Below are 19524 nucleotides of genomic sequence, written 5' to 3'. Positions count from 1 at the left end.
TACCCACCATGAGTTCAACAGCTGACCTGATAATAAATATGCTTTTCCTCTTTTGGTGCTGGGGACTGAACCCAGGGCCTTGAACACGCTAGCATGTCTCTACCGTGGAGCTGCACCATCAGCTCCAAATGATTTTTTAAAAACAGATGTGTAATAACATCTGTTTTAATTGAAAGATCTTTATAATTAAGAATGCCAATATTTAGAAAAATTGGAGCTGGGGATGTGGCTCAAACGGTAGCGCGCTCGCCTGACATGCACGCAGCACTGGGTTCGATCCTCAGCATCACATACAAATAAAGATGTTGTGTCTGCCAAAACTAAAAAATAAATATTAAAAAGTTCTCTCTCTCTCTCTCTCTTAAAAAAAAAATATTTAGAAAAATTGTACGTGGAAAAAAAGACATTTAAATTGCAGAACAGACCAATAAATTATTTATTTATTTGGTACTGGGGATTGAACTGGGTGCTTCACCACTGAGCAATGTTCCCAGACCTTTTTATTTCTTTATTTTGGTAGGGTCATGCTAAGTTGCTACGGCTGGCCTTGAACTTGCAATCCTCCCACCTCAGCTTCTAGAGTTGCTGGGATTACTGGTGTGCACCACTGCACCTAGCTAGAACAATAACCTAATCTAACAAAGTTCCTCACTGCAAGTAAATTATACACAATTACCACTGGTCAGGTTTCAAAGAGATACATACTGCTCCTGATATGGAGGATGAGAACATCGGTTCCAACTGAAAAGGCTATGAGACTGAATGCAGAAGCAGGAATAAGACCATAGCTGCTGCTATATTCTACCAAATAAGATACCAGAGATCTGCAAAAATGCCATTTTCAGGGCTGTGGTTGTGGCTCAGTGGTAGAGCACTTGCCTAGATGTGTGAAGCCCTGGATTTGATCCCCAGCACCACATAAACCTAAATAAACAAAATAAAGGTATTGTGTCCATCTACAACTAAAAATATTTTATTTAAAAAATGCCATTTTCATTGAAAAAAAAATATGTGGTTCTCAGTGTTTCAAGAGCATAAAGTGGTCTTGACACCATAAAGTTTGAGAAATGCTAATATAAACAAAAGCCCCTGGATAAAAAGTCGAAGAATTCACAAATGCACATCTCAATAAGATAGGTTCAAGCCAGGCTGGGTGGCAGATGCCTAGCAAACCAGTCCTAGGAGGCAGGAAAATTCCAATTTTAAGGCCAGCCTGGCCAACTTAACAATATCCTATTTGAAAATATTTTACAAGGGGGCAGAAATACAACTCAGTGGTAGAGCGCTTATGTAGCATGTGGGAGATGCTTGGTTTAATCTCAAGTAACAAAAGAGAGATAATGACTGATTCAACCAGGCGTGGTGGCGCAAGCCCATAATCCCAGCAACTTGGGAAGCTAAGGCAGGAGGAGCCCAAGTTCAAGGGCAGGCTCAGCTACTTAGCAAGGCCCTAAGCAATTGTATCAAAACAAAAAATAAAAAGGGGCTTAGTGGCAAAGCAACCCTGGGTAAATTCCCAGTACCAAAAAAAAGACGGCTCCAGGGCTGGGGATGTGGCTCAAGCGGTAGCGCACTCGCCTGGCATGCGTGCGGCCTGGGTTCGATCCTCAGCACCACATACAAACAAAGATGTTGTGTCCGCCAAATACTAAAAAATAAATATTAAAAAAAGTTCTCTATCTCCCTCTCTCTCACTCTCTTTAAAAAAAAAAAAAAAAAAAAAAAAGACGGCTCCAGTCTGTTGGTCAATGCAATGCCCTGGGAAGCCCAGCATCGGCACCGGATACTATTCAAGTAAGGAAGAGCTACACCGTTACCTGAAGAGAGGCCGGCACCTCCCTGCTCTACTGCAGCACCTGCCCTTGGGGGCGGAGGGAAGGTCCCTGGAACTCAGGGCAGGGCTCTCCTCAGCCTGCTGCACTCACCTCCGCTTGTGTACACCTCCAGCTGACGGTTGATGTTGGACTTGTCTACCAGGGAATGAAGGACATTGAGGACGCTGTGAACATTCCAGATTTTGGGATTGGAACGCAGGAAGTCAATCTCCTCTTCTGACTTCTTGGCAGTCTTGCAGCGGTACTGACTGAACGACTGGAACTGTTGAGGAAGAAGGGGACCATCAGGGGCACAAACCCAAGTGACAGTCCACATGCACACTGTTGAAAATGAGGCCAGGACAGGGCTCTGGATGCGGAAAGGTAAAGGCGGGACTGTTGTTTCTCATTCTGATCGTTATTTATTTTTATGTGGTGCTGAGGATCGAATCCAGGGCCTCACAAGCGCTCCCAAGAGGCAAGCGCTCTCCACTGAGCCACCACCACAGCCCCGAACATTCTCTAACACTGCTCCTCTTCTTTTTTTGAGACGCAGTCTTGGGGTGTTGCCCAGGCTGGCCTCGAATTTCTGGGCTCAAGCCATCCCCCTGCCCTGGCCTTCCAAGGAGCTGGGAGCACAGGTAGGCACCAACATACCCAGCTTACTGTTGTGGTTTTCCAAAGCCATTTTTTATTAAGCTGTAAATCTTGCTAATATTACTTATTCTATAGTTAAGTAAAAATCTCTAGGACTTGAGGTAATTTGTGGAAAAAATCTATTGTTTGGAGTCAAATACAACCTGCAGCCACTTACTGTCTCCAAGCCTCACAATCAGCTGACCTGGCCACCAGAAGTGCCACAAACCTGTCTGCAGTGGGTCTACACACGTGTGCTGGCCACATGAGTCAGAGTTATGAATGATGGTGTGGAACTGAGGTGGGAGGTGTTCATAGAGTGCCACCTTCCCAACTGGAGTCAACTGGCAACTTCCAGTCTGTCAAAACTACCAACCAGAGCTTGGCCAACTGTAAAGTACATATGGGGACATGCCACAGGTATTTATCTGTGGCAGTGGCTCCATGAGTCATGCAGAATAACACAACAGATCTACTTAATCAATCAGAACTTTTTAAAATTCCTAGTTGATTCTGGTGTGCGCTGGACTTGGAAACCAGTGGCCCAGAATCTAGGTCATGGGTTATTCAGGACTGCTCTTTAGAAATATTATCTTCCTTTAAAAGTATGGGGCAAAAAGTTTCCAAGTTTATATTAAAGAATAAGATCCAAGCTGGGCATGGTGGCACATGCCTATAATTCCAGGAACGAGGGAGGCTGAGGCAGGAGGATCACAAGTTCCAGGGTAGCCTGGGAAACTCAGCAAGACCTTGTCTCAAAAATTAAAAAAATAAAAATAAATAAGGCCTAGGGATGTAAGTCAGTGGTTGAGCACCCGAGTTCAATCTCCAGTAACTAACACGCATGCATGCACGCACGCGCACACACACACACACAAACACACACACACACGAAATAAAATACACAGTCTTTTTAAAGAATTCTTATTTATCAAGAATGAAAGACCAATCCAATAGAAAAACAAGCCAAAGCAGCATTAAAACAGAATAAAATTATGGCATTTGCAGGTAAATGGATAGAGTTGGAGAATATTATGCTAAGTGAAGTAAGCCAATTCCAAAAAAACAAATGCTGAATGTTTTCTCCAATATGAGGATCCAGGGATGGAGGCTGGAGAAGCAAGGGCGGCGGCGGTGGGGGGGGTGGTGGTGGGGGATATGGAAGAACTTTACACAGGGCCAAGGGAGGGGGAAGGGAGGGGACAGGGGTAGGAAAGACAATGGAATAAGATAGTTATCATTACCCCAAGAACATGTGTGCAGACACAAACGGTATGACTCTTACTTTGTGTGTAACCAGGGACATGAAAAGTTATGCTCTGTATGGTAACTACGAATTGAAAGCCATTCTGCTGTCATATATAACAAATTAGAATAAATTAAAAGAAAAGGAAAACAAGCCAAGAATACTAATGATCACATGGAAAGTGCTCAATTTTGTTATCAGAAAAATATAAATTTCTTTCCTATCAAATACAGAAACTAGAAAGAACAACATCTAATAGGGAGAACAGTTGCTCTCAAAACACTGTTGATTACAGTGCATTTTGATACAATCCTTTGCAAGAGTAATGTATTACTATTTGTTAAACTTTAAAGTGATCCTGTGTTACCTTTTCCTGCATATGCCAGGGAGCAAAACTGGGCACCCCTGAACCCAGGGCCCTCCACCACTAAGCTACACCCCCAGACCTTGAGGTGCTGGGATTACAGGGTGGGGGCACTGTGCTCAGCACAATGTTCTCTACCTTGACCGTGGCAGTGTACACACAGTGGAACCTCCTCAACTGTACACCTTTTACAGGAGCATTTACTGTACATAAACTATACCTCTAGAAGGTTGATTTTAAGAACTTAAAAGGCAAATACCTATCAAGCAACAATTCTACTTGTAGGTAGCAATCCCTAGAGCTATTCCTATGAATACACAGAGTGTTTTATTGACTCACTATAATCGTGAAAATTGACAGCCCACAAGTCCATTACCAGAGAGGACACATCCATCCATGTACACAGAAGAGGTTGGGTATGTCCCAGCAGCAGCACACTCCAGGCCCTGGCTTCATCCCCAGCAGCTAAAAACCAAACATTTTGGAAAAGGCAGGTCTCTATGAAGACTGGTTTAAGAATTCCAAGTCACAGCAAATGGCAGAACAGAGCATGATACAACTCGTGTCTCCACATCCAGCTTTCTGTAAACACCTGCAAATCGTTCACATGGGGCCTTTCCTTCCAGACACTCGCCGAGGCCTCCACAAGGCGAGGAAGGCAGGCAGTTTCACTCTATCTGCCAAACAACCTCTAAGCAGTAATAATACTCTGATACCGTACTTAGTAAACAAGAATGCATGACAGAGTGGTCAGAAGAGCTACTCACCCTCTGTGCCCTTACGGGACAGTCTGTGGAGACAGAAAGCCCCATAAGCCCCTTAACAGGATCACTCCAGCTAAGCCAGGAGAATAAAGCTCTTCTTAAGGGGATGAAGAAGCTCAGCACAGAGGGTCCCCCTCACTCACTACGAGCCAACAGGATGGCCAATGTCTGAAACGATGCCACATGGGAGTCTGACACAACCAAGGGGCCAGAGAGGCCAAGCGGGGCCAGTGCAGTTTGTGGTCTTCCCTTGAGAGGCACCAAAACCTCACCTTGAGCAGGAAGGCTGCCTCTCAGACAGTCCTGTGGAGGTTTTCCTCAGCACACCAATCACAACTTGTCAGTGTCCTGTGCTCTCGAAGGCTCTCTGGTACATGGAGCTCAAATACCATTTTTACTTATTTATTTATTTTACTTTTGGTACTGAGAATTGAACCCCAAGGCCCTTTACCACTGAGCTACATCCCCAGTCCTTTCAATTTTTTTCAAGTTGGTCTCACCAAGGTGATGAGGTTGGCCTCAAACGTACTTCTGCTTTATCCTTCCCAATCATTGGAATTACAAGGAATATATCACAGTGCCCAGCAAATACTATCCTTATTAAGATACCTATGTCCCCCAAAGTACTCAACGAGAAGCACACTGTCTCAATAAAACACAGGGAAAACTGGGTGCAGTGGCACACACCTGTAATCCCAGCCACTTGGGAGGCTGAGGCAAGAGGATTGCCAAGTTCAAGGCTTACCTGGTCAAGTTAGTGGGACCCAGTCTCAAAATAAAAAATAAAAAGGGTGTAGCTCTGTAGTAGAGCACCTCAGGGTTCAATCCCTAGTACCACCAAAGCAAACACAAACAAACAACAACAACAACAACAACAAAAAAAAAAAACCCAGGGAGAAAAAATTTTTTCTAAATTCTATTAAATTTTTTAAAGATTGGGCAAACCAGGCTAGGAATACAGCTCAGTTGGTAGAGTGCTTGCCTTCTTGCCTTGCATGCACAAGGCCCTGGGTTCAATCCCCAGCACCACAAAAAAAAAAAAAAAAGACTGGGCAAATTAAAAGAAGATGGACGAGAACAACGATACTGACCATTCTCATAACAGGAAACATTTACAAGTATTCAGTGACTAACTACAGCCAAGTAACGTTCCTAACATCCAAGGCTAGTAAAGACCAATAACCAACTTCTAACCTCCAGACTACACAGCCACTGGACTGAGCGCGGGGCAAATTCTCGGTGGAACCTCAAAGACGGCACCCATGGCGCCTCCCTGTGGACAAAACGTGATACTGCATTCCAATCTAGCCTACACCCAAGTAACCACCACCATCATCAAGATATGCAACACTTGTGTTTTCATGTTTGTTTTGTAGGCAAGGAAAGTGAGAGCTTAGAGAGTTTAAATAAAATATTACTGTTACAGAGATTCAGGTGGCAGCCCCCATATTGGAACCTACTTCCATATCGTTCCAAAGCCTGAGACCTGCATGCCTGCCAGACCACCTCTGAAGGTCAAGTGAGAACCTGGTTAAAGTCAGGACCTCTACTCTCCCAAGTTCCCATAGCTGGATGGCGTAAGTTTCACTGCTCTCTTCAGAAAGCCACCTGACCAGGGTGTCCACTGCCATGGGGTATTTTACACTGCAACAGGGATATTTTTACAACATGCATCTTTCTTTTTTTAACAACACAAAGTTCACAGCTGCTCCTTGCTAGAGCCTGTTATTTCAAATGAAGGCTGAGGCTGATAAGATACCTGGTAGATGAACTCATCGATGATGTCCCAGAGCCACTGGTTGGGAAGTTCAAGGGGAGCAGGCCCATCAGCATCTGTACAGACCAGAGAGAAGTCAGATTCCAGGCAATGACTCTGCCCACTTAGTGTGGCTGCAGAATGCTCTTTGCAAATTCTCTAGGACTATGTCTCCCCCCAACCCCTTCTTCTTACTCGTACATTAAAAATGTTGCTAAAAAGAATTGGAGGCCCTCATCAAAATTTCACCCCTTGGCCAAATCTCAGACTTACTAAGAATATAGTTGAAGAGATTGCAGTAGTTGTAGTAGGATTCAAATCTCTGCTCTAAGGAGGGTCCCCCCTGTAAAGAGAACAGAGACGTCAGAATAGATATTTAAATGTGTCTTATTCATGGTCTACCATGATGGCTGAGAACAAATACTAAGAACCGCTGCCTGCCCTCTCCCAGTAGCAAAAGCACTCAAGGGAGAGGGAAGACAGTCCACTATAGTGGAGGGGGACCCGAACACTGGACCACAAGGCCAGGGTGACAACCACAGACCTTAACTGATGCTCAGATGCTTAGAGAACAGGCACGCAGGGGGGCATGGTGGGGCAGAGAAGGGAAGGCGTTTCAGGAAAAACACTGACAAAAGGCAAAGAGGGGCTGGGGTTGTGGCTCAGTGGTAGAGAGCTTGCCCAGCATGTGTGAGGCACTGGTTCCATTCTCAGCACTCCATATAAATAAATGAATAAAATAAGGATTCATTTACATCTAAAAAAAGCAAAGAGGTAAAAACATGAAGTAAAGGGAGTTCGAGAATAGGCAGCATTGGGCACAGTGGGCTACAGAGCCAAGAACGGAAAGGCTTGTTGGTGCCAAGCACAAGAGGCGGGGCCAGCAGGTCAGCAAATCCACTCCCGCCTGTTTTATAAAACTTGCTATCTTGACCCTTTGCAGAGAGGGTGGCTAACCCCTGATTTAGACCTTTTGTTGGTAGCAATTGAAGACCACCAACTGTCTCTGGGCTAAGAACCCCCCAGTGAGCCACATATTCATGGAGGAGCAGAGGACTGCCTGGAAGTCTTATTTCCACCACTTCCTTTCTTTTTTTAAATACTTTTTAGTTGTAGTTGGACACAATACCATCATCTTATTTATTTTAATGTGGTGCTGAGGATTGAACCCAGCACCTCGAACATGCTAGGCAAGCCCTCCACGGCTGAGCCACAGTCCCACCCCCACCCCTACTGCTTTCTAACCATGGGTCCTAATAAGGTGGGTTTTTTTGTTTTTGATACTAAGGATTGAGCCCAGGGGCTTTACCACTGAGCCACATCCCCAGCTCTTTGAGACAGCGTCTCACTAAGTTGCTGATGCTAACCTCAAACTTGCAACCCTCCTGTCTCAGCCTCCTGAGTTGTGCACTACCACACCCAACTGACAGTACACGCCTGCAAAAGACCATGTCTCTGTAAGCCGTGAAGAAAAGACGGTGACTAGTCACATTAAATTAGGATGATATGCATTAAGCTAGGACAGCAGCGCACACCTGTAGTCCCGGCTACAGATTTCTGTGCAAGGTCATCCTAGAAAACATAGTGGGACCCTGTCCAATGTAAAGAGAGCTGGGATATGGCTCACTGCAAAGCACCCCTGGGTCCAATCCTAGTACTGTTACAAATAACAACAATAACAACAATAATAATGGGCCTTGCACCTTACACAACAAATGCTTATTCAGTGAAATAATAATAATAATGGGCCTTGCACCTTACATAACAAATGCTCGTTCAGCGAAATCCCTCCCCGGAGGAAGAAAAAGCAAGAGAGACCTCAAATAAATCTCTAACATGATATGCTAGTGACGAGTGCTCTGAAGTGCCACAGAGCAGGGCTAGAAGCCTGGGAGGCAGGGGTAAGTTATAGAAAATAAAACTGATAAGAAATCATTGGCCAGAGGTGGTGGGACCATGGCTCAAATGTAGGGTTTTCTTGTAAGTATGATGGGAAGTCAGAGTAGAACCGAGAGGACCTGATGAGGTTATGTTTCAAAAGGATCACGCTGGTTTCTAGGCTGAGAGTAAACATAAGTGAGCAAGGGTAGAAAGCAGCTATTGCAGGAAATCAAGCAAAAGAGAACGACTTGATCCAGGGAAGCAGAGAGGTGGCAGGCTGAAGTGGCTGGCTTAAGAGTATGCTGCCAGGTGAAATGTCAAGTCAGAAATGTCAAGAATAAGGCCAAGGTTTTCAGTCTAACTGGACACAGGATGGTTTATTTATCAAGATAATGAATTTGGAAGGAGTTTAAAGGGAAAGTAAGAGTTGAGCTTTGGGAGTAAGGAGCTGGAGACGGCTGTCCAACAGCCAAGTAGAGATACCAAACAGCTGCTGCACATACAACTCTGGATTCCAGTGGACAGACCAGCACAGAAGACAGATCTTTTTTTTTTTTTTTTGTACCGAGGATTGAACTCAGGGGCACTTGATCACTGAGCCACATCCCCAGCCCTATTTTGTATTTTACTTAGAGACAGGGTCTCACTTTTGCTGAGGCTGGCTTTGAACTCGGTATCCTCCTGCCTCAGCCTCCCAAACTGCTGGGATTACAGGCGTGCGCCACAGCACCCAGCTAGAAGACAGATCTTTTAAAGTCATCAGTATGAGGCTGGGGATATAGCTCAGTTGGTAGAGTGCTTGCCTTGCATGCACAAGGCCCTGGGTTCAATCCCCAGCACCACAAAAAAATTAAATAAATAAACAGAAAATAAATTCATCAGTATGGATGACAGACAAGGGACACTCTTAACATTCAGAAATCAGGAAGAACAGAATTCATCAAGTGCCCAAAGCTGGGGCAGCGTGTAGAACACTGTTACAAGCCTCGGTTCTAGAAGTTTTGCCACTCATCAGTTTTGTAAATTTGAAAGCAAATAGCCCCTTTTGCATTTCTCTTGCCATCTGCCAGGGCCACGGAGGATATTAGAGGTATGCAGATTTGTGCCAAGCACCTAGCGTTGTGCCTGGCGCATGCTGACCCTGTTGCGTACACTTCAGAGCGAAGGGAGACTCAGCAGAGGCACACTAAGGGGAAAAGGACAGGCACCCAAGAAGAGGAAGCAGAAGGTACCTAGAAACACCCATGAGAATGGCAGCTGGGAATCCAGTGCGCGGGGATCAGTGCCCTGTCAGAGAACTATGGGAGGGAGACGTAAAAAGGACAGAGAGACTGCATGGTGTTAGTTTGCCTGCAACAGTGCCTAGCATTCTGGGTTAGATCATTTCACCCACTGCATCCTCAAAGGAAGCTCAGAAAACATGCCAACTGCTGTTAGATACAGAACTATTATAAATAGAGACTGATTTCTAGGGATGAAAATGGCATAATTAAAATAAAACTGCTAGTAACACCTCAAAAAAATACTCACACTGACTTTGGCATATATATGCCTGTAGTATAATTCTTTGTACAAAATCAGGAAAACAGCATCTGAAAGAGATGGCAAAAGGGTGCTTTAATAATCTACAAAACAAGTGCAGTCTTTCAGCTGTTTTAATCTTTAGAGAGAAGAGAGAGAGGTGATTTTGGAGACTAAACAGCATTTAAACTCTTGTGCTGGGCCTGGGGGTGTAGCTCAATTGTGGAGCTCTTGCCCAGAACAGGCGACACCCTGAGCTCAATCTCCAGTACCACAAAAGAAGAATACGTGTATGACAAAATTCTAATTTCTCTCTGACTTACTCCCCTCCATTATTTAGACTTCTATTCCAGGTTCTTTAAATAAGCCAGCAAATAACAATTATAGACCCAAAGAGAGTAGTAATATACTATCAAAATTACAAACACAATATTTGTATTTTTGACTTAGAAACTGTTATTAAAGGAAACTGTCCTATTGATATGATGCACTATGAAAAAGAAAGAAAAAGACTTTGAAGGCTGAGGCAACAGGATCACAAGTTCAAAGCCAGCCTTAGCAACTTAGTGAGGCCCTAAGCAACTTCATAAGACCCTGTCTCTAAATAAAACAAAAAGAACTGGAGATGTGTTTCAGTAGTTATGTGCCCCTGGGTTCAATCCCTGGCACCAGGGGTAAAAAAGAAAAGAAAGGACTGGGGATGTGGCTCAGTGGTAGAGCACCCCTGGGTTCCATCCCCAAGGAAGGAAAGGAGGGATGGAGGGAGGGAGTGGGGAAGGAAGAAAGGAAAGAAGGAAGGAAGGAAGGAGGGGAGGAAGAAAGGAAGGAGGAAGAGAAGAGAGCAAAAGCTTTTTGGGGATCGATGTTGCAGGAAGAGTTAACAGGAGGCCTGAGACTGCTATCCTTAGTAAAAACTGCTCCTGAGGCTGACCTCTGAGAACATAGATTTCAGGAAGGTTTCCACCATTCCCTGGTGCATAAGGATGGCCTGTGGTGCCTAAACTTCTGTGCAAGCAATAAGATTTATGATGAACACCTGCTTTCCTTCAAGGAGCCTGGAATTCTATTGTTAGACCAGGCTCTGGTAAAACTTCTGGATACTGAGTCTCCAATAAGCTTCCCTGATGAACAATATTTCACATGTCACAATTTGTTGTTGGAGGAACTGAGTCCCACGTGACTCTGACCCCTCTTAACCCATATAACCTTCATTCACAAATAATTTTGCCAGTTAATATACCAAACTCTGGTGAAACAAAATCCACACTGGACACACAGCTCACACCTACCGTTGCCAACCTGTGGAGCAATAGCTTCAGCCTCAGGCCAAGGTGTATTCTTGAAGAATCTTTCAGTCAGCTTGGTCCAGCTGAAAACCAAGCAAAAAACTCTAGAACTCCAAAACAAGAAAGACCAGAGAGAGCCAATCCTCACATTTTACAGATGGGAACCCAGGCTCAGGGAAGGGAAGATGTCACAGAAACAGCCAGTGTTCTCCCAGTCCACCACCTTTAGACAGCTTGAGGATCCCTATCTGTATATTCAAACTGCTCCAAAATCCAAAACATTCTGAGCATTAATGAGATTCCACAAGTAGAAAACCCCACACCTGACCTCATGTGACAGGGCAGAGTTAAAAACACAGGTACAGGGCTGGTCATGGAGTTGAGTGGTAGAGTGAGTGCTTAGCACGCGTGAGGCCCTGAGTTCAGTCCCCAGCATGCATGTGTGCAAGCATGCATGGACGCGTGTGCACATCCGCACACACAAGATACTAAAACTTGAGGTTGGGGTTATGGCTCAGCGGCAGAGTGCTCGCCCAGCACATGCGAGGCACTGGGTTCAATCCTCGGCACCACATAAAATAAGTAAAATAAAGGTATTGTGTCCAACTACAGGCAAAAAATTTAAAAGAAACTAAAACTTTTTTTTTAAACACAACCATACTAAGAATATTATGTAAAATTATCTTCAGGCTATGTGAATATGAAACACAAATGATGCTTAGACTTGGGTCCCTGTGGGAGGTCATCCGCGAACATGATTTGAGTTACCTCCCTGGCTGGGTGAGAGGCGCTCAGACACAGCTGTGTCAGAGCTTTCCCCACCCTTCTCCAGCTTCAAGGGCTTGTCCATGCAGAGTGTCTGGCCACTGCCCCGAAGACCCAATCGTCGCCCCTGACTTTGGGATGCTGCCCCCCTTAATCTTCATTGGATGGGATTTTCCCCAGAATTTTTTGTTCCCCAATAAAAGTCCACTCCCTGCTGTGTTCTCTCTCTCTCTCTTGCCTCTTCAGTAAACCTCACTACCACATTCGGTGGCTTGGGGCTGGAGCTGGAAGGAGCCGTTCTGGAGCTGGTTTTAAAGGTAATTAGAGGGCTGGGGATGTGGCTCAAGCGGTAGCGCGCTCGCCTGGCATGCGTGCGGCCCGGGTTCGATCCTCAGCACCACATACAAACAAAGATGTTGTGTCCGCTGAAAACTAAAAAAACTAAATAGTAAAAATTCTCTCTCTCTCTCTTTAAAAAAATATAGGTAATTAGAGTCTTGTCTCTTTAATTTAAAACTCCCTAGCATTTTCTCATGATTCAAACCTTCTTCCATGAAGCCAGCACGGGATGCGGGCTAGAGGTCCCATCCCTATGATGACTCATTATGTAATGCAAATATTCCAAAATCTGAAACGCCTGTGGTCTTAAGCATTTTGGTTAAGGAATATTCAACTTGTACAATAAACATTCTTTTTACATCAGTTAGTTAGGCACCCACCAAACTTTTCAGGGTCATCTCCAGCCTCTGCCTCCTGAACGTAACCTATTTAACAGCTTGCCATTCCTGGTATGGGAACTGCTTTTTTGACAAGCCTGCTTTTGTCCCTGTATACACACAATTTCCATCCCCTGAAGTGTGACCCTTTCCAAATTTGGAAGCAAATCAGTCTCTCTTGTAGCCTGATGCCACAATAGACCCAGAACACCCAAACACTGCTCCTTCACAACCCCACAGGAGATTGCTGCTAGCTTCCCTTTCCTAATGCCCTCACCAGCTATTTCAACTTCCCCTCTTGAGCTCCTCCTCCCCTTCTCTGGCTCTTTCAGTCTAGCACATGAACACACTCAAGTCCCCCTTCAAAACACAGAACAAGGGTTGGGGTTGTAGCTCAGTGGTAGAGCACTTGCCTCACATGCACGAGGACCCGAGTTTGATCCTCAGCACCACATTAAAAAAATAAATAAATAAAAATAATGACATTGTGTCCATCTACAACTAAAAAAAAGAATCACCACAGGACAAAATAGAAAGCTGTCCAATGAGCCTATGAATCCTCTATACCTATCTATTCCTTTCCCACCCCATTGTCTCCACATTCTGTTGAAACTGACCTTGCAAAGATTATCAAGGAACCACTAAATTCAACCAGCTCCTTTTCATCTTTTTAGGGTATAAGTTGCAAGGCTGGCCTCAAATTTGCAACCTTCCCACCATGGCCACCTGAGCCACTGGGATTATAAGCCTGCACCACACACAGCTCCTTTCTCACCTTGACCTCACTATAGCATGTAACACCTGTTCTTTTTTCTTGTGTTTGGTACTGTGAATTAAACCCAGAGGTGCTCTACCACCCAGATGTATTACCACCACTTTTTTCTTCTAAGACAGGATCTTGCTAAGTTGCTGAGCCGGCCTGGTACCTGTGATCCTCCTGCCTCAACCTCCCAGGTAGCTAGGATTACCAGCATGTACCCTTGTGCCTGATCTAGTACTTAACATTTATTGACCATTCCCTTCTTCAAAGTCTATTCTGAAGGATCTGGTTCCTGTGACCCTTCTCTGCTGATTTACTTCTACTGGTTTGTTTCTTTTTTTTTTTTTTTTAGAGAGACAGACAGAATCTTTAAATTTTTTTTTTTTTTAAGTTTTCAGTGGATACAACATCTTTATTTTATTTTTATGTGGTGCTGAGGATCAAATCCAGCGCCCCGTGCATGCCAGGCGAGCACACTATCACTTGAGCCACATCCCCAGCCCTTGTTTGTTTGTTTCTTTCTTTTTTGTACTGGAAATTGAACTGAGGTTTTATCACTAAGCTACATCCACAGGCCTTTTCATTCTGAGACACGCTCTCACTAAGTTGATGCCTGCCTTGAACTTCCTATCCTCCTGCTAGTCTCCCAGGTTGCTGGTACTACACGTGTGCCATTGCGCCTGCATACACCCCTAAACGAATGCACTTCCCAAGGAACCAGCAGTGATTCTCAATACATTCTCCTAAGAAAAGATACACCACATACTCAGCTTCGACTACCACCTATATCTGTCTAAACTGCCCAATGCAGGAGCAGTTGTGTGACTGTGATTGAAGAACTGAATTTTAAATTTCAGTTAGTTTTAATTTAATTTAAATTTAAAAATAAACACTTAATTCAGTTGTCAGAAAACTTCTAAATATATTTGGAATAACTTGAGTATGTGAATCTACTTTTCCAATTCTTAAGTTTTACGAAACTTAAGATGAAGTATTTCTGATGTACACAAATTAAGATGTACCACACATGTAAAATACACACTAGATTTAGAAGACTTGGTCAAAAAAGAGTAAATTGCCTCATTGGTTTCCAAATACTGGGCAGGGGGCACAGCTAAGTGGTAGAGTGCTTGCTCAGCATGCTTAAGGTACTGGGTTGAATGCCTGGCACCACAAAAAAAAAAAAAAAAAAAATGTTGGTTATGAGAAAATAACATTTTAGATAAGTTTTCACCTCTCACCTTTTTTGTTAGGACTGCAGATAGAACCCACAGACACTCCACCACTGAGCTAAATTCCCAGTCCTTTTTATTATTTATTTATTTGGGTGAGGGCAGGGGACTGGGGATTGAAGCCAGGGATACTCAACTACTAAGCCATCTCCCCAGCCCTTTTTTGTATTTGACTTACGTGGCTAGCATTATATGTCTATTGAACTGTGCTATGCACTTCTAATAAGAAAAACCTGAAGAACATGGAAACAGATCCGAGGTCAATTTGTATCCATTAATCCAACAGGTCTCTGGCTGTTTATGTTCTCCCCCATTCCAGGACTTGCTTCTTTCCTTAGTGAAGTCTTTCTTGACTATCCCATCCGTGATTGATTTCTCTTGTTTCTATTTTATAAGCACAGTCCCAGGCTGGGGTTGTGACTCAGTGGTAGAGGACTTGCCTAGCATACGTGAGGCCCAGGGTTCAATCCTCAGCACCACATAAAAAATAAATAAACACTAAAAAAATAATAATAATAATAAGCACAGTCCCCTCAAAACTGCTTTATAGCTTGGTTTATCCGTGTATCAGCTGAAAGGTTATATAGTTTCGAAATTAGCTCTGGTGTCAAGCCTATGCAGGTTCAAAACTCAGTAGTACATCCACTTAACTAGCAATGTGACTTATTTCTGTCCTGTTTTCCTAACTGTAAAATGAGAAAAACCATAATATCTACCTCATGGGATTACTGTGACAGATAAATTAGTAAACACAGAAAAAGCACTTTGAATATCGATCTATACTGATAATATATGCTGGTATTATTATAATTATTAGTAATGACATCATTTTAGGCCTTGTGTAAGTTTCTTGGGAGACAAAGTCCAAATGAATAACATGTCTCTAGGCCCAAAGAATCACAAAGACCCCCTGAGCCTTCTTCATAGAAAAATGATTATAGAAGACCCTTTGCTGCACCAATAGACTAGTCCCTCCCAGAAAGAGGTCATTTCAGCCAGTGGCTCATACCTGTTCTCATAGATGTCCTGGATCTCATACACCTTCTGGTCAATGACATCGCTGGAAACACGACTGGCCTGAAGCTCGTACACCTTCTGATCAATCAAATCCGAGACAGTTTTGTGGAAATATTGGATGAAATTTTTGATCACTTCGGGGATCACTTGATAGGTCTGCTGTTCATACTGACGTTCATAAGCAAGGTCCTGCTTTGGATCCCCTATAGATTGGACACAATTGACTTTTCAGAGCACTTTCAAACTCATGTGTCATGGAACACAAGGGCAAGACCACTCTACAAACTCAAGTCTATAAAAACCAGTATAATTTGGGGCTGGGATTGTGGCTCAGTGGTAGAGTGCTCGTCTAGCACATGGGAGCCCTGGGTTCAATCCTCAGCACCAAATAAAAATAAACAAAATAAAGGTATTGTGTCCAACTACAACTAAAAAATAAATACAAATACAAAACAGTATAATCCCTTTTAAACAATCAGAGACACAAACCTGCCAAGTCACTTCCAATTCCACTGCCCTTTAAAATTACCATTATGAAAATAACAATGTAAAGTTACTTCTTACTATATTTTGTCTCTAGAATCTAAAAAGGTTTTAAGGTCCAGAAATTTATCTGTCTTGCATGTAGATATACTTTTATGTGGAAGATCTGTGTGTGTTGGGGGAAAGGGGAGACACTTCGAAGTGGTAATAAGTATTTAATATATTTTGAATAAATAATTGCCATCTCTAACTAAATGCCTTTCAGCAAGTTACTAACTTCTCTCTGCTCAGCTGTCATCTTTAGGAGACAAACTGAGCACATATAAATGTGCATATTAATGCACACGCTTTATAGAACTGGATTAAACGAAATATTTCACATAAAGTACAAAACATAAAAACATAACAGTAAGTCAAGCCAAGTCACTATAACATTTCAGGAAACTTCAAAAGCCTCAAAAGATTTAACTTGGGCTTAGTTTGAATCACTCAAAATTTCATACCAAGATTTTCTTCTTTGGGGGCGGGGGGGGGGGGGTGCAGATCAATGGTATACTGTGTATTTAACACGCACAAGGCCCTGGGTTCAATCCCTAACACCCAAACAAACAAAACCCCAAATGATTTTCTTTTTTTTTTTTTTTCTTTTTTTTTTTTTAAATTTTAATATTTATTGTTTAGTTTTCAGTGGACACAACATCTTTGTATGTGGTGCTGAGGATCGAACCTGGGCCACAAGCATGCCAAGCGAGTGCACTACCACTTGAGCCACATCCCCAGCCCCCCAAATGATTTTCTTTTTCAGCTAATGTAAACAAGGAAACCACAGCTAGGTCAGTAATCCTTTTCTTCTGAGACTGAATTGGACCACAAAAAAAGGGCTGGTTTATTAGGCTCTACACAATCCCTCCCACTGAGGGCTAATGACTGACTCCAAACCTGGACCATCAAGAAGCACTTTTTAACAGGTGTGTGTCAGTGCTGGTTCTGAGACACTCACAAGGGTGCCAATCTCTGAGCATACTGAACTAGCCAGACAAACTGTGGCCTCACCTGTGTGCATATCATAGTCTCCGGGGTAAGCATAGGGATCATAAGCAGCCTGTAAGGGAAGAGACAAAGACAGGACAGTCACCCTCTGGTGAACCAAATGCTCGGCCCAGCGTCTATGTGCCAAAGCGGGCTACGGGTACAAAGGCGTTAAGACAGGACACAGTCCCCACTTTCCAAGAATCGCCATGCCTGCGAGAAATGGGAGACTAAACCGGCCATGGGTGCAAGGATCTGAGCAGAGCGCCAGAGGCGGCGGGCGGCGGGGAGTTCACAGCAGACGGAGCCCAGACCAAGAGCTCGGTCAGAAACTCGGTAGCGCATCACCCGCATTCGCCCGAGTTTTGGGACAGAGAACTAGGGCTCGAACACGCGAAATGGGCAGCAGGGACAGATCCATGACTGGCCGGGCGCTGGGGGGGCAGCACCGGGCCACGCAGGCGGCAGCCGGCGATGGTGGCCATCCGCGCGAACTCCCGGGGAGGCCCAGATACCGCCACGTTCCCGGGCATCCGGGGAGCCCTGACCCTGCCGCCGAGCCCGCCGCGCGTTTACGACCACGTTACCTCAGACTCGTAGTCATCAGCCGGGTAAGACATGACTGCGGCGCTCGCCAATACCACGGGAAAGCGTGAAAAGAGCGGTCCGCGCCTGCCTCTCCAAGGCCGGAAGTCAGACCCCGCTCGTATAGCCGGGAAACCGGAAGCGCTCCCGAGCCAGCAGCATCAGGATGCAGCCATGATAAGAAGGTGAAAGACTTTTAAAAGTCACCTAATTTTCTTTAACTTTTCAAGTAGAGGCTTTTAAAAGAATGTGACTCTATAGTACTGGTGCGAATTCCGAAATAAGAGCATGACATAGTTCGGCAAAGAATAAGCAAAAAGGAATCACAAAGAATGCCACACAAAAAATGGCTGACAGCTTCCTCCGGCGGCTTCTCGCGTGTAGGGAAATGCAGCCATAGGGGGCCTAACCTTAGATTTAGGTGTAATCGGTTTGCCTGCAGGAGAATTATCTTCAAAAGACTAAATTTAGCAGGTGTAAAAGCTGATTCTCGGACCTATGCAGTGAGAAGGTAGTGAGAAGGCATTGAGAGCCCCCCACGCACCAAATTCAGACACTAAGGTTGGCAGGCAAAATTGAGGCCAGCTGTGGTTCAAGTCCTCAGACCTTGGCGGCTCAGGAGAGCACAGGACTTGTTTTTTGCCTTTGAGGTACTAGGTATTGTACCTGTGGCCTCGCACATACTAAACCACACTCTACTACTGCACTACATCCCCAATCCTTTGTTCATGAATTTACTAAAAAGGAGTTGTGATGGTGGAAGAAGTTTTTCTAAATTATCAAGAACATTTTTTAAGCTAAAATGCTAGAGGAAAATGTAACTGTGGTCCATTTTATGCTTTAAGTATAGCCCTTGCCGCTCGGTCAAGGTAATTTATTTTTAAGATGGACATGTTTCTCTTCCTCTCTCTTCCCCTTCCCTAATTTCTCCCTTCTCCTCCGTAATCTTAGGAGAAACAGGATTACCTTTGTTCTCCATTCTAGGCAGCGTTATCCGTTCTTGAGCGCACAGATTCAGGGACAGTATTAGAATATCTAAAAAATGACCATCTTTATCCCCAGCCCTGAAAAAAAAATAATAATTAACATGGCCAAACTGAGGTTCTGATTTTCTGCTCCTCCCTCAGTTTTCCAGTTAATGAAAACTTCAATTTTTCAGCTGCTCAGACCAAAACCTTCACAGCCATCCTCCACCTGCTTCCTTTTTCATAGCCCACACTCAAGTGCATCTGCAAATCTTGTTGGCTCCACCTCCAAAATAGTTGCAGACTCTCAGTCTTTTACCACCTTGTCTCTATCATTCTTGTCTGAGCCCCATCATCTCACCTCTATTGTTGTAACAGCTCCTCACACTTCCTGCTCCCAATTCTCAACCCATATTTGTACAATTGAATTTGAGTTGACATTTATGAAAGAAAAGTGGTGCAGGACTGATCACACACACTAACACCTGAGATAAGAAGCGGATTTCTTGTCAGGAGCCTGACAAGTCTGTTCTGCACAAAGCGGAACAGCAGCAGCAAGTGATAGAGAGCTGCAGCAACTCCCCCATGAATGTTAGCTTCCAAAGGCTAGAATCATGGTTGTGGCACAATAAGCATCCCCTGATCTTGTGGAAGGCAAGTTTGTTTCTTAGGAACTGAGATGGGCAGTTTTCTGTCTCTCAGAA

The 19524-nt window shown here is 44.1% G+C and overlaps 1 protein-coding gene across 1 annotated transcript in view; it reads right to left on the bottom strand.

Moving 5' to 3' along the window:
- Window positions 1-17968, bottom strand: part of Eif3l (eukaryotic translation initiation factor 3 subunit L) — a 28293-nt gene extending 10325 nt beyond the window's left edge. The window contains exons 1-8 of the mRNA XM_076853307.2: window positions 17858-17968; window positions 17295-17343; window positions 15751-15961; window positions 11272-11351; window positions 9992-10053; window positions 6854-6923; window positions 6584-6657; window positions 1926-2097 (exon numbers count right to left, since the gene is read on the bottom strand). Coding sequence (XP_076709422.1) covers window positions 1926-2097; window positions 6584-6657; window positions 6854-6923; window positions 9992-10053; window positions 11272-11351; window positions 15751-15961; window positions 17295-17343; window positions 17858-17890 — 751 coding nt within the window. The 5' untranslated portion in view covers window positions 17891-17968. The remainder of the gene's footprint in view (window positions 1-1925; window positions 2098-6583; window positions 6658-6853; window positions 6924-9991; window positions 10054-11271; window positions 11352-15750; window positions 15962-17294; window positions 17344-17857) is intronic.
- Window positions 17969-19524: the final 1556 nt, after the last annotated feature.

This window comes from Callospermophilus lateralis, chromosome 4 (assembly GCF_048772815.1).
Source record: "Callospermophilus lateralis isolate mCalLat2 chromosome 4, mCalLat2.hap1, whole genome shotgun sequence".
NCBI classification, from domain to species: Eukaryota; Metazoa; Chordata; class Mammalia; order Rodentia; family Sciuridae; genus Callospermophilus; species Callospermophilus lateralis.
The sequence above is the reverse complement of the archived record's forward strand: the minus strand, read 5'-3'. Positions and strand labels throughout refer to the sequence as shown.